We start from the raw sequence: 13,397 nt of genomic DNA on the forward strand, positions 1-13,397 counted from the left end.
GACCGCCGCGCCTCCCCACCCGCGGAGACCCCCCGCGCGATTCCGGGGGATCCCCGGTCCCTCGGGTCCCGTCCCCAGAAGAGGGGGTCCGATGGGGGCGCGGGGGCAGCCCCCTCGTACTCACCGCGGCGGCCACGGCGCCGAGCTCGGCGCTGAGCAGCAGCCCGAAGCCCAGCCAGAGCCGCATGCTGCCGCGCACCGTGCCGGCGGCTCGGCGTGGGGGCTCCGCGGGGCCGGCCCCAAAGCCGTGCCTCTCCCCTCCGTGGCGGCCGCGGCGCCTGCAATGCGAGGGACTCGCCTCGCCGTAACCGATGGGCGGCGGCAGCCCCCTCTCCTCCCCCCGGGCGGAGACCCTGGGAGCGCGCAACCTCGCCCGCTCCCCGCGGTTCCTCCTCCTCCTCCTCCTCCTCCTCCTCCGCCCGCCACGGGTGGGTGCGGGCGGGCGGCGGGGGGAGAGGCGCCGCTTCCTCGCCCCACACCGCCGCGGCCGCCCGGGAGGGCGCGGAGAGGAGCGGAGCGGGCGCGGAGCGGGGCAGGGGCCGGGGGCGTCCCGGGCAGGGCGGCTGCGAGCCCCCCCCCCCGGCAGCGCCTCGCCGAGCTCCGGAGGGTGCCCGGCGTCGGGAGCGGGCTCGGCTCGGCTCGCAGGGGACGGCCCGGCGGCGAGAGGAAGCCGTGAGCGGAGCCCCCGGGCTGGGAAGGAGCGAAGATGGACATCTCGCAGCTTCCCAGCGCGCGTGGTTTGGTTTGTCAGTAAGTAAATCCGCCCGGGGAGGGGGGGGGGGGGCTGCGGGGAACAACTTTTCCGAAGTCGCCTTGTCACCTTAAGCCGCGGAGGTCTATCACGTGCTTGTGTTTGTGCTCGCTTGCAGCAACACTGAGCTTGTTCCCCTCTCCGTGCAGGGATCTGGGGGTCGTGCTGGTCCTGCTGGAGGTGGTGCTGTCAGCCGTCAGAGTAGATGCTGTAAGTAAAACAAAACGCCGTGCGACTCTTACCGAGGAGGGGGAAGGCAGAAGCAGTTCCCTTGGCACCGGCGAGTGAGGAACTGCGCTTTCCTTTGCCAGATGGCTTTATCCATCGTGCCGTTAAAAGAAACAACCGACAAATCAGCCCCGCAAGCCTGGCAGATTACTGCCTTCGACAGCACGATGTCTAGCAGAGAAGCCTGAGACTTCGCTGTCAGGTGCTTTGAAGTATTCCACGGTTACTTTTGCTCAGGCTGGTTAAGCTGTTAAAGTAACAGCGAGTGATTAGAAGCAAGCCCCAAGACATTTTCATTTTCATATGAAAAGCACCAGGGCAGATGGGTGGGACAAAAATGCGGTGCTGTAGATACCAGGGGGTACTTGGGGGAAGGTAACCTACAGGTGAAATGCCTTCGGTTAAGTACAGACCTCATCTGAGCACTGAGAATCTGAACCTATGGCTTCATTTTACAAGTCACAGGCATGCTAATAAATACATTGTTGTTTAAATCATTAAACCCAAAAAAATCAAAATCAGTAAGTTAAATGTTGTAATAGGTGATTGTGACTATCAGCTCGAGGTGTTGATGTAAACAGAAGTTATTTTAACTCTCCGGTCACTGTTATGAGGCTGTGAAAGAACTGGAAGAGTTTGAATATGCCTGTCCCAAAGTTTGGTGAATTTACTAGGAAGATTTTCTTTATTGAGAGTAGGCTTTGGATCAGGCCTGAATGCTGCAGACTGGAAGGCTGCTGAGACTTGGCTTGTGGCCACATCTGTCAGCCACCAAGTGGGGGTGAGGATCTGTGGTCATGTGTGAGGGCAAGTTGCACCTCAATTACCTTTTTTAAGAGCTATCCTACTTACATTTTAATCCCACTCTCTGCAGCTGCAGCTTTTACCCCTTTTTTATTACTTTACACTCCTCATGGATACCTGGTATGGTTATGTCTTTGCAGGGAGATGGCATAATGTCTTAAGAAGCAGGAAATATCAGGGCTTTTGCAGCAGGTATCGTGGCACACGATTGTCGCTGCAGTTTGCCCTTCGGTCTGCATGGCAGGTTGTGCCAGGTGGGGTGTTGGGGGAGTTTCTCCCCATCGTGGCCAAGCAAAAGCTGGCAGACAAGACCCATAGCCCCACAGGAAGGGCAGCGAGTGAGGCCCTCAAGTGTCATGTGCTATTTTTCTTTGCCACGATCTTTTGGTGGCGTCATCCTTCTACTGAGTTGCGCGAAAGGAATGATGCTACCACGTGCTATTGAAACCAGAACAGGCTGATGACAATGCAAGCATTTTAGGTCCAGTAATGAAATCACTGGGATCAGTTGACCTAAAACAGTGTCATTTGTGGTTTGCCTCTTCTTTTTCTGAAGGTGTGCTGCAGAGCGCGTAGCGTGATACCTGAGCTTTAGCCATAGCGTGGGATGATTTGCTCTCCTTCGTGTTCTTGCTTGTAGACCGCAGGCTGCAGGGTTAATGCAGAGGGATACCAAGGAGGTATCTGAGCTACCTCCTCAAGTTAGTGCATGCAGTCTGGTCATGGCTCCTTGAATCTCCTTGAAAGTGATGTTTTCCCCAGAATTTCATGGAAGATTAAGTTGGCCTCTGTGGAGGTCCAGTTTCCCTGATGAGCAGTTCTATAGTGGCAGCTGCTTAGGAGATGAAACACTCCTGTGCATGTGAGTGAGAAGTATGATCATCTTTCCATGAAGAATTAGAGCCGCATTGCTACCAAAGTATTTATCCCATTTTCCACCCAAGTGCCCCTCCCTTCCCTCAGCCAGCACAGATCTTTCTATAGTCACGTGGCGAGCTGAACTGGAAAATTATTGGTTTAAACTAACCAGCCCCCAAAAAGAGAAGAGTGTGGAGAGCTAACTTTAGCTTTACTCAGATCCCCACGTGCATTCATGGAAACTTGGGCTGTCACAGCCCTGGGAGCCAGCAGCTGGGGGTGAGAGGCGGGCAGCTCGCTCCTCGCAGCGACAGCCCCCGTCTGAATGTCTGCAAAGTGATAAAGTGTGGGAAGCAGCAGCACCTGAGTAGTTACTGGTGGGCAGCTGGCGGTCATCATCAAAAATCGTTATGAGTTATTAAAGACTGTTAGACCAGATCTTAAAAATCATTCTTCCGCCTGTAATAAGACAAGCAGAGCAGCTGAATTCAACAGCCATATATGAGAATGGGTTCCAGTTGGTGGAGGTAAGCATTGCTGAATGAGTGACGTTATATATAGGAGGACACTGGAATGAGATGAAGGAGAAAGCCAGCAAGGAGGGAGAAAGAAGGGAACCCAGGACATTTGACTGGACACCGTGTCTGGCAGACTGTTGTAGCTGCTATGGAGTGGATGTTTCTGAGCAGAGAAAGAAATGAGAGGAAGGAAAAGAAAGAAGATGTTTAGAATATCAGAGGATCGGGGCAGAAGTAATGGTGTCTTTGGCCAGAGGAGAGGACTCCAGCTTCTGGCTCAAAGAGAACTAGGCAAGAGAAGTCCCTGGATGGAAATACTAGGGGAGACAGCCAAATGGAGTGGATCAGGCCCCAGTTATTTTTAGCAGTCTTTGGCATATGCTGGCTGGTGATGTTAAAGGCCTCGAATAAATTTGGAACTGTTCTAAATTGTAGATTTAAATGTTCATCTGGCTTAAATAAAATTAAGTTGTGTTAACTACCCAAAGTTTAGCCAAGTTCACAAATTTCTCCCTGTTTCTCTCACTGCAAGTGTATTGCATCCAAAATACATTTTTTTTTGGCTTTTCAGAGAGAATATACCTTCTACTGATGATGATTTTTCCCTGTCTTTCCCAAAGCACACTTCTTTCTAAATAGCTTTGTAATATTTGATGACCTTATTGGTGCCCTCTTAGTATATTTTTTTAACTGCTCCTAATGAAAAACACTTTTTAAAAAAAGCTAAATGCTGGTGAGAGCAGTGGAATCATAGCAAAGAGGGGAATGAATGTCAGACTAAAGAAAGAAAGTCAAGAGAGAGTAAGTTAGAATAACATTTGCAAAAATAACTACGAATAACCGATCACAACTGATAGGTATTTAAAAAGAACAACATATATAGATGTATAGAAAGATTTATGGAGAAATAATATAGAGTCAAAGTAGTGTACGGAATATGATTCTGTTTACTTCTGTGATATTGTAAAGGGATATATTCGGGGGGATGGCATCAAGGAGGACAACAAGCCCTACAAAGAGAGGATAAAGCCAACAGTGCTATGTACTTCTTTCTGCTGACTTTGTAGTAAAATGAGGTTGCTAACACAAGTTGATGCTCTAAGTTATGTGTCAGTGCTCTGCAGCTGTCATATATCCAAGTTTTCCCAGATGTGTACCTTTTTTTTCCATCTGGAAACTTTTATCTGGTGGAAATAGGAGGACTCTTTTTGTTGACCCAGGATTTCCAGGCCAAAAGAGGCTAGGGGTGGATCAATCACTCAGCCCACCCTGCTGGCCATGTCCACTGTGAATGCATGCACCAAGATCACAGTGTGCAAAATATGCATACTGCACAGGTGACATAGGAATGAGTAGTAAATCTGATGTATCAACTTCTTCTGCTACATTCCTTAGGGCTTACAAAGTGAGTCCATCACTTCCTGCAAATATCGTACTCCTTACCGGTGCACTACTAAAGAAACAGCTCTGTCTAGTAAATCTCCCAAAGAGAAATGTGGCAGTCCTATTTTAGAACAATTTCATTTCACCACTGCAATGGGGTGATTTGGGACAATTCCACTAGCTTGTGGTCATGGCTTTTTCATGTCTGTTTAGCTGAGTGTACAATTTGGTTCATCTTTCAATAACAGTGTTTTATAAGAAAAATTGGACAGAATAATGATATGTGGAAAAAAAAGAAAAACATCATTTAGGGGAGCCTCCCAGTGTATCTGATCACTTTATTCACTATTTCTTTGAACCCTGAAAGAATTACTGGGTAGTTTGGAGAGGACTCTTTCTGTGTTCAGTCACAAAGATGTGAAGAAGTAGCAACTCCATTAAAGAACTGTGAGGAGTCCTGAGTGAAATAGGTAGTTTGCAGGCAGCTGCAGGAGGCACAACCCCTCACTTCCACTGACACTGTCATGCCTTGATCTGACAGTGGTGTCCCCATCATGATGAGTGTTATAGTGCATCATGCTGTAGATGGGCAGCAGGATGGCTGCCCAAATGGGATTTTTTTTTTTTAATTTATCAGAGCCAGGATTTCACCTGACAGCATCTTTACAATGTCAGACAGACTAACACACTCTCTGCGAGTATTACATATATGGAAATAGTCTTGTTCTATAGCTATGAATTCCTTTCTTCTGGTCCTTCCTTTCTCATATGCTGTCTGCTCCACTCATCAGTAAGAGAGTTTCTTTAAATGTTACACTCCCTTATTATTCCTCAAATACTTAGTGAAATTCTTTTTAGCTGTCATGCCTACGAAACCAATGCTCAGCCTAATTTCTTATGGATTAATCATTCTTCCTAGGTAGATTTCTGCCATGTCTATATGTATTAAATCAGACCAATCTTTGTATACAGGCGTGTCCTGTAACACTGGTTAAAGTTACTCATGCAAGAACTGGATACACCAGAAGCAATATACTTTGTCTCCCTGGTGTTAACAATGGAAAAAGGTTCTTGTACATGCCCTTGTTCTGTAATCTCTCAGTGGAAAGCCATATGTAGACTCTTGACTCACTTTTTCTTGTGAGCAGATAGGAGCATGCTCAAGGGATGTTTGCAAGAATATATTCAGTGTAATTCTGTCTTTTAGATTTATTAAATGGCATAAGATATACTCATGTTTTGCTGTATTTGGTAGAAGAGACAGAGTTTTGGCAGCTTCCCATATTTCTCAGAGGTTAAAATGTTGACACTGAGAGACAAGAATCCTGTCATGGTACATTATCATGTAATAAAAGGATCTACTTATTTTGTCACCTTTATCTGAAAGCAGCTGAGTGGTTTCAAAAATTAAACATTGTTTTTCCATGAACTTATAAAGTAGTAAGTCTGGCTTTTGGTATGTAGTAATTGCACCACAGGAAGTCTTTATGCATTATGGCTCTAAAGCTATATTTTTTTAATTTTGTGAAAAAAAAAAAATATTTTCTAAGCCTAAACAGAATACACTTAACCAAAATGTAAAACTGTGTTGTGGCTTATTCAGCTATGTCTATAAACTGGCACGTGTTACAAACGTTTTGACTGAGTAGTTTAGAACACAGGTTGTTTGAGTGGATCTCTCTTTCTTTTTGCATGGGTGAATTTCTTGCCTGAAACTAGAGTATTTTTTATCAGTTCTTTCCTTTTGTTTTTCTAAGGCAAAGAGTAGAACGTTCTTCATATTGCATTATACTGATCCAAGATCTTGAAGGATTCAGAGGTGATCTTGCAGTCGACTGTTATGACGCTTTTGCTTGCCAAAGGCTGCAGCTTATCTTCCCTGTTCTCCCTTAGGAAACTAATGTTTTACACTATTTGGAATACCTTGTTTGCTCCCAGGGAGCAAAAAGCTCAATAAGATTTGCAGTATTTACAGGTATTTATCAACAGTTATTTTCTTACAAATTGCAGCAACTGGTTGGACAGCAGCAGTTGACTCACTCAGTTTACAGTAAAATAATGTGCAGTTTCTACGGTTCCACCATTAGGGTGTTGCAGTTGTGTAGCCCAAGAAGGAGGAGTAGTAGGGACTTTCTGTACTCAGAGACAGTGCAGGGTGCTGCTCCTTGGGGCAGGGGAGCTGGGGATGGGAAATGTCAGCCAGGGCGGAGAGGCAGACAAGGCCTCGCAGGCTGGTACATCCCCACAGCAGTCAGCAGGGCTGGGGATGGTCACTGGGGTCAGACACCAAGTCTTCGTTTCACCATTATAATCCATTTCTTTATGTCCTAGGCAAGGATCTCCATCAAAGTTTTCAGTCAGACATCTGTTTTAATGCATAAATAAATATTAAAAAAATAAAAAATATAACTTTCATCTGATCACCGAGAATAGTCCTTGTAGCACAGGAAAAAATATATATTTCTACTAACAGCTTTCTTTCCTTGCAAACTGCCACTCCATCCCATAAAATAAGCTTTGCTCTGTAACCCAAAAGGCGCTGCAAATACTTTGCAGGCAGAAGAGAGGTGTGTGCTGTTACTATGTCCATCACAGAGAGTCTGTCTTTAAAATTCTTCCAGGTAGTTTATATTCCGGAATATTTTTTCCCCCCACGTTTGTGTATAGCAAAGTTTGTTTCCTTCCAACCATACATTGCATTTTGCAATGTGTTGTGCATTCTATTACTGGCAAGTGCTTTTTTAAAATTATTTTATATGTGCAAGTTCAGAAGAATTTTTAGATCATATCTGTTCCTAATGATGTACACTTGCTTGGGATATTTCAGATGTCCTATTTATTCCTAAGTAATCCCAACCTTTATTTTGAAGTAGCTTTCTGAACTCAGCAAGTGAAGATCATTCAGATAAATAGGGCTTGGCTTGTTTTTTGGCAGGTCTTAACTGCAGATCATGCCCAAACCTCCCTTCGCCATTGACTGATGAAGCCATGTAACAAATTTTTTATTCCAGCTATACTTTTCCTTTTTATTTCATAAGGCTCTTAAAAGTTCTTTGCTGGTCAAAATTACCTTCTGACAATGTAACCAGGCTGATAAAAAAGAAGTATCTGAGAAGTATTTTGGATACAACACAGACCCTTATACTTGTCATGCTTTGCCAAAAGTTTTTTGTTGTTGTTGATCTTTTATTTCTGTTTGTGTCTTTAGAAAACAAGTAACTATCACTGTCTCAGATTGCAGCTCTGTCCCAAAGCGCAGCTCTGAGCTCGTGAGTGCTACATGCAGTGCCAAGCTTGCGGAGCCCACATGTCAGCCACTGGTGCTGGTGCAACAGGCAGAGAGCCATGCGGGTGCCTTTCTGCCCATCCTCATCCTTGGGAGGCTGCAGCCCCTGGCTTAGCAGGACACTGGCCATCTCACTGCATGTCTGACTTGTGGAAACGCGGGGGTGAGAAAACATCTGCTCTTCATCACGGGCGTGCAGAGCTCCAGACTGGGGGGTGAGAAAAAAAGTTTGTACAAATCAGTGATTTGCTGCCTATACCATGCTCGGGTCCTGCCCGCGCTTGCAAAACCACAGCCTGGCAGCCGTGGGGAGCAGAATCACTTCTTAAGGTGGATGCGGGAAGCTGGGAGAGCTCAGCAGGCCTCCCTGTCATGCTGGGGTGCGCCTCACGCTCTGCACAGCATTGGCTTTCTGTGAGGTTCGGTCCTGCTCTGCCTGCGCAACCCTCGTTTGCACACTGCGAGCAGATGCAGCAAGGCATGTCACATCTGGGCTGCAGCCCCACTGACCCCGGGGCAATTGGTGTTCAGCCACCTGGTCACAGTCTCACGGTGCCCCAAGCAAGCCCCGGGGAGCCCCTCCGGAAGGAGAGTGGGGCTGCCCACCGGGGCTGCCGGCGTGTCCTGGGCCGAGCCTTAGCACAGGGAGTGGGCAGAAAGGAATGCTGCTCCCGCGCAGGGCTGGGAATAGCCGCTGGGGCCGCGGAGCATGGGAAGCCGGCATATCTCCCTGAGCCGGGAGCCAGAGAAACAGCCTGCTGGAAAACGGCCCAGGCGTCTCTGCGTGACACTTGGAAAATCTTCAGTTGCGCTCGCTGGAAGAAGGAAGCAAGCGGGGAAATGCAAGCGTTTCCCCCGCAGTGTGGGATTGAAGCTGAATTTTCCCCAGGTGATTTGCAGGTGCATGGTCAGAGAAGGTATAGAGTTGCCTAAATCTTCTCTCTGCTGTATGTGCTTATGAGGTAGCCAGCACATCTGGTATCTCTTAACTCAGTAAAGCCCACAGGCTGCTTCCTCTCAGGCTGTGTCCTTTACTGCAAACCGCAGAGTCCCAGGTGTATTCTCTGCCCTTGTGGCCAGCTGGCACAGTCTGTCCATGTCCATAATAGTCATTAGCCTTAGTAATTAGCCTCCTGCATTTGCAAAACAGGATGGCCCCTTATAGACTGCCTGTGGTCCTTAGATTGTGCTGAGAAATGTCTTGAGAGAGTGCTGAAGCAAAGCAATCAAAAGCTTGCTAGCCCAAGCAAAAAGCATGCAAGGGACCTTGCTAGCAGCTAAACAGTGCAGATGGTCAAGCTGCAGGGCATGGGAATATTTAATATATTAATGTAGACATAGCACCTGTGCCTCAGACTGTGACACCTCAATGCAGATTAATTGGCTGGAAATCAGGGTCCCACTCTCATTTCTCACGTAAGTCAGTGAGTTGGGCAATTTTATCTGTGTAGGACTGGATGAGAACTAAGCTGCTTTATGAGCAGCTGAGAAATTGTGAGAAAATGCAGGCAGCAGTTAACATTCTAAATACTTGTGGCTTGCTTCACAACTGTATTGCTATGTCACCTGCTTGAATAAGTAAAGTAAATCCTGTCTTGATAGCTTGTTTGAAGCTTTATGTGATGTTTCATGATGTTGTGATGCCGTATTTGTCAGTATCTGCATCACGTAAGTAAAATAATGGACAAAAATAAGCATGTAAAAACATGCAAATGGCAACAGGTCAGAAATAAAATTGCAAAAGCAAGTCAAAAAAGCATTCACTAGTCCTCTTCATTGTACCCAAGTGTTAGGAAAGATAGTCCTCCCCAAGTGAAGAAGTCCCCAAGTGACTCAAGTACGTAGCACTTGGCTAGAGGCTCGTTTTCTGGCTTAAGCTGCACTCCCCAACTGCTCTTTCATCTGTTCTTGAAAAGCATGAGAACCTCAGTACATCTTCATCTGTCTCCCTCTCTCTATAGATTTTGTATTTACGCAGAGTGGTCAGATGAGGGGAATGTGAAAAATGTGCTTTTACCTTCTGATTTTAGTATAAAGACAAGGCTGGGTGAGCAGTGGAAGGCAGGGGTTTTAATTGTTCTCATTTGTTGTAAACTGAGGCTTATTGGTTGTCAGTCACACAGTGTCAGTTTCCAGTCTAGATTTGCTTCTTACTTTTCCAGTCCTCATCTATGGCAACAGTTTTGAATTGTTTAGCAGATCACAGCCTTTCTGCCCTATCTATGAAACTACGACTATTACCTTAAAAAAAAAAAAAAAAAAGTTCCCTATGAGGTAGTCTGCTTACCTTTAGCCCAAGTCACAGGGAATAAGGAGTGGACTTCCTGGGACTTCATCCTTTTAGTGACCCAGGGACTGAAGTAATCAGTACCCCTTTCCTTTGAGTAAATAGGCTTAAATGGGCTCAAAGGAGTAGAATATGTTAACAATTTCATGCAGTTTCATAACAGTTTCAGTCATCAGACATCTATACCTGAATCCCTTTCCAAGGAATGGTTATCCAAATGAACTCATATGGCCCGTGGACTAGGGAACGATCTAGAAAAATTTAGGTTTCTCTTGAATATTGATTTCCTTTTAGGAATTTATGCCATCAAATCAAGATCCAAACATCTTACACCATCCATCCAACACATACTTTGACCAATACTGATCTTCTGATTATTTTTCTATGTAGGACGGAATAAATTCTTTGCCTTCAAAGGGGTAAGGTTGGAGCCATTCTTGATAAGGTGTGTTCAATAGTCTGAGATGTCAGCAAACCTCAAGCAAATATTACCTCTGCTTTCACAACTCTAATCTCTTGCTTGAGGTTTGTATTCTCCCTTAAGGACATAGTATTACGTAGGGTCGCCATTGAGTAGATGGGTGATTAGTAAGGTAGCTTGAGGCTGGATCATAAATCACTTTGAAGACTGAGACTGTAGTCTTGAATTTGTCAGAGCAAGGAATCCATGCAAGCCCTACAGCAACATGCGTACATGGTCCTGTGTTGCTTAGTAGGTATGCAGGGCTTCACACTTTCAACCACCTAGTCTATTGTTTTACCCAAAGAAGGACTAAGGACAGTTACTGTGACCAGATCAGAAACATCTTACTGGCATTTTGGGAACCCTTTGTGTATAGAATCCAGTTTCCATGAAATAGAGTCTGGACTGGTCATCTGTTTCACTGGAAGTGCACCATCTCCAATTAGGAATAGTGTAATTTTTTACTAATTCTTAACGGTATGTCATTTTCCATGAATGTGATTTCCCTGTTATTAGTGTATCGGTCACCATCTTCTTTAGAGCCACTAACATTTGTAAAAAAGGAGAGAGGAACTAAGGCAGAGCCGTCATTTGTTATGAATGAGAGGTAGACTGAGTGACCTCTGCCATTTACTCTTAGCCTTGAGGCTACCAATCTGGGGCTACCAATTATTTTTTTTTAATAAATATTGCATTAAGACAAGTACACACATAACTTCATCAAATAGAAAAATTCATAATGGGAAAATAAAGTTCATCATTCTCAGGAGATAAAGGGATATGGAAGTGCACATGCCATGTATTTTCACAATTTACTCTTCAGACTGCAGCAAGGTTACGGTACCTCCTACTGATAATGGGTAACCCCATGGTAATCTATTAATCTGTACAGAAGTATCATCTTCCCCAAACCATTTACCCATAAAAAATGTGGGTTTTTTTTTGTTTGTTTTGTTTTGTTTTTTCCTATCATATCAGGAGAGACCTTCCTAAGATTCTTCATCTCATCTCAAGATCCCCCTCTGTATACAGCTTTTCTCTAAGCATGAACCTTACCCTTCTCTTTGAGGATACTGCTGTTCCTCAGTAGTTGAGAAGCCAGGCCTGGGATCATCGTTCTGTCTTTTCGTGGTCCACTCTGATTGCCCTGAAGTTGTTTCAGCCAGAGAGTTCAATCCCAGAATTTCTGCTGTATCTTCCTACTTCCAAGATTGCAGACTGTCAAAAGGGAGTACTGTTTTCTTATGAAAGGGGGTGAGAGAGTACGGAATTAAAATCAAGTGCAAGGGGGTTGCTTGTTTCTTGCTTTCTTTTTTTTGGATGAAAGACCAACTCATTTTTGCCACAGCTTGAAGAAATTTACTTTTTTCTGACACTTCAGAACTGAGTGTAATTTTAGATAGTCTGGTTAACCTTTTCAAAGGGTCTGGTCAGTAACATCAGCTGTCCCTTGTGTCTCTCAAATGAGCAATGTACACAAAGACTGTGCTCCAGAGCACAAGCAGGAAAGACTTCTGACCTTTTGATCTGATGATCTGTTCCCAAAATCTCTGCACGTCCAAAAGCAGCAAGACAAATACCAGAGAACTTGGGGACTTGAGGAAAGGGGACGCTCCAGAATTTTACAAGTAGAAGCAGAGAGCATCTGCCTGAGGGGTCCTGCTGCAGGACCAAGCCTGCGGGAGACCTGGAAATGTGGACCACTGTAGGTCCACATGGCTCTCCTTCTTCAAGCGTGAGATTCAAACTGTCCATCAGCCTCCGCAGCAGCAGAGCCACACAGAAGACTGTCTTAAAACATAACCCCAACATGAGAGCCATGGTCGATAACCAATGAGCATGAACAAGTCAGGGCTCACTGCCTGTCCATCCTGGTGGTGTTGGTCTTGCTGCAGTCACGGTGCAGGTGGGCCCTAGCCTACGTGATGCAGAAGGTGTGCACTGCCTGTCCCGGCAAGGAGGAGGGGGAACTTGTTCTCCCTGTTAGCCTATAAACAAGGTGTTAAACACTTCTCCTCCTTAACATCCAGAGCATACCTCCATGACGCAGTTGCATGACGTTATCTGTAATACCTCTTAACTTGGAAAAGTAACAGGGAAGGAAATGTTATATCCTTCCGTACCCACAGTAGCATGCTGTTGTCTGCTGATTTCTTTCACTGCAGGATACTGAGCTGGCTAGCTTGCCAAGATAAAAGTTACTTTCAGTAAGCTCTGTGCTTCTGCAGTTTATTCCTAGTGAATTCCTAATGAATTCCTCTAGCAGGTTTTATAAATGTACTAGAACCGACGCTATTCAGGCTGGGTACTGTACCCAAGTTAGGCTCTTTGAAATTAGGTTTTTGGGTCTCTGCACTGTGTTGCCGTGGGCTGCATTAGACGTGCCCCCAGATTGTCATGTTTCCAAATGGTATATTCAGCCCACTTTGTAAAGATGTAGCAGTGTGAGATCTTGGTATATTATCACGTGGATTCTGATTGTTGAGGACATGTGACTGATTGATTTGAGTCTAAACAACTCAAGAGCACAATGCTTCCCCAGCTTAACTATTTTGTAATGATTAACTGCAATGTTATGAGAGCCATTTCATGCCACCAGTTTTTAAGCAGAACAGCATGTTCAACAGAAAAATATAATCTAAGTAGGTGCTATCAAATGGTCTGTCTTTTCAGTTTTTAAAGTGAGATTGCAGCACATCTGTAGAAAGCTCCTTTAAATCAATGGACTTGAGCACACTTTGGATCAGACAGTAAGCGTTCAACCTTTTCTGTTGGTTACTGAGAGATGCAACAGAACACAATAGGATTAACTGAATTTA

The 13,397-nt window shown here is 45.3% G+C and overlaps 2 protein-coding genes across 2 annotated transcripts in view; one reads left to right on the forward strand and one right to left on the reverse strand.

Moving 5' to 3' along the window:
* Positions 1-401, reverse strand: part of COL4A1 (collagen type IV alpha 1 chain) — a 129,073-nt gene extending 128,672 nt beyond the window's left edge. The window contains exon 1 of the mRNA XM_040536952.1: positions 125-401. Within this exon, the coding sequence (XP_040392886.1) occupies positions 125-187 (63 nt within the window). The 5' untranslated portion in view covers positions 188-401. The remainder of the gene's footprint in view (positions 1-124) is intronic.
* A 23-nt stretch (positions 402-424) lies between these two features.
* COL4A2 (collagen type IV alpha 2 chain) overlaps positions 425-13,397 on the forward strand; it is a 139,968-nt gene continuing 126,995 nt past the window's right edge. The window contains exons 1-2 of the mRNA XM_040536951.1: positions 425-750; positions 901-961. Coding sequence (XP_040392885.1) covers positions 707-750; positions 901-961 — 105 coding nt within the window. The 5' untranslated portion in view covers positions 425-706. The remainder of the gene's footprint in view (positions 751-900; positions 962-13,397) is intronic.

This window comes from Cygnus olor, chromosome 1 (genome assembly GCF_009769625.2).
Source record: "Cygnus olor isolate bCygOlo1 chromosome 1, bCygOlo1.pri.v2, whole genome shotgun sequence".
Lineage (NCBI taxonomy): Eukaryota > Metazoa > Chordata > Aves > Anseriformes > Anatidae > Cygnus > Cygnus olor.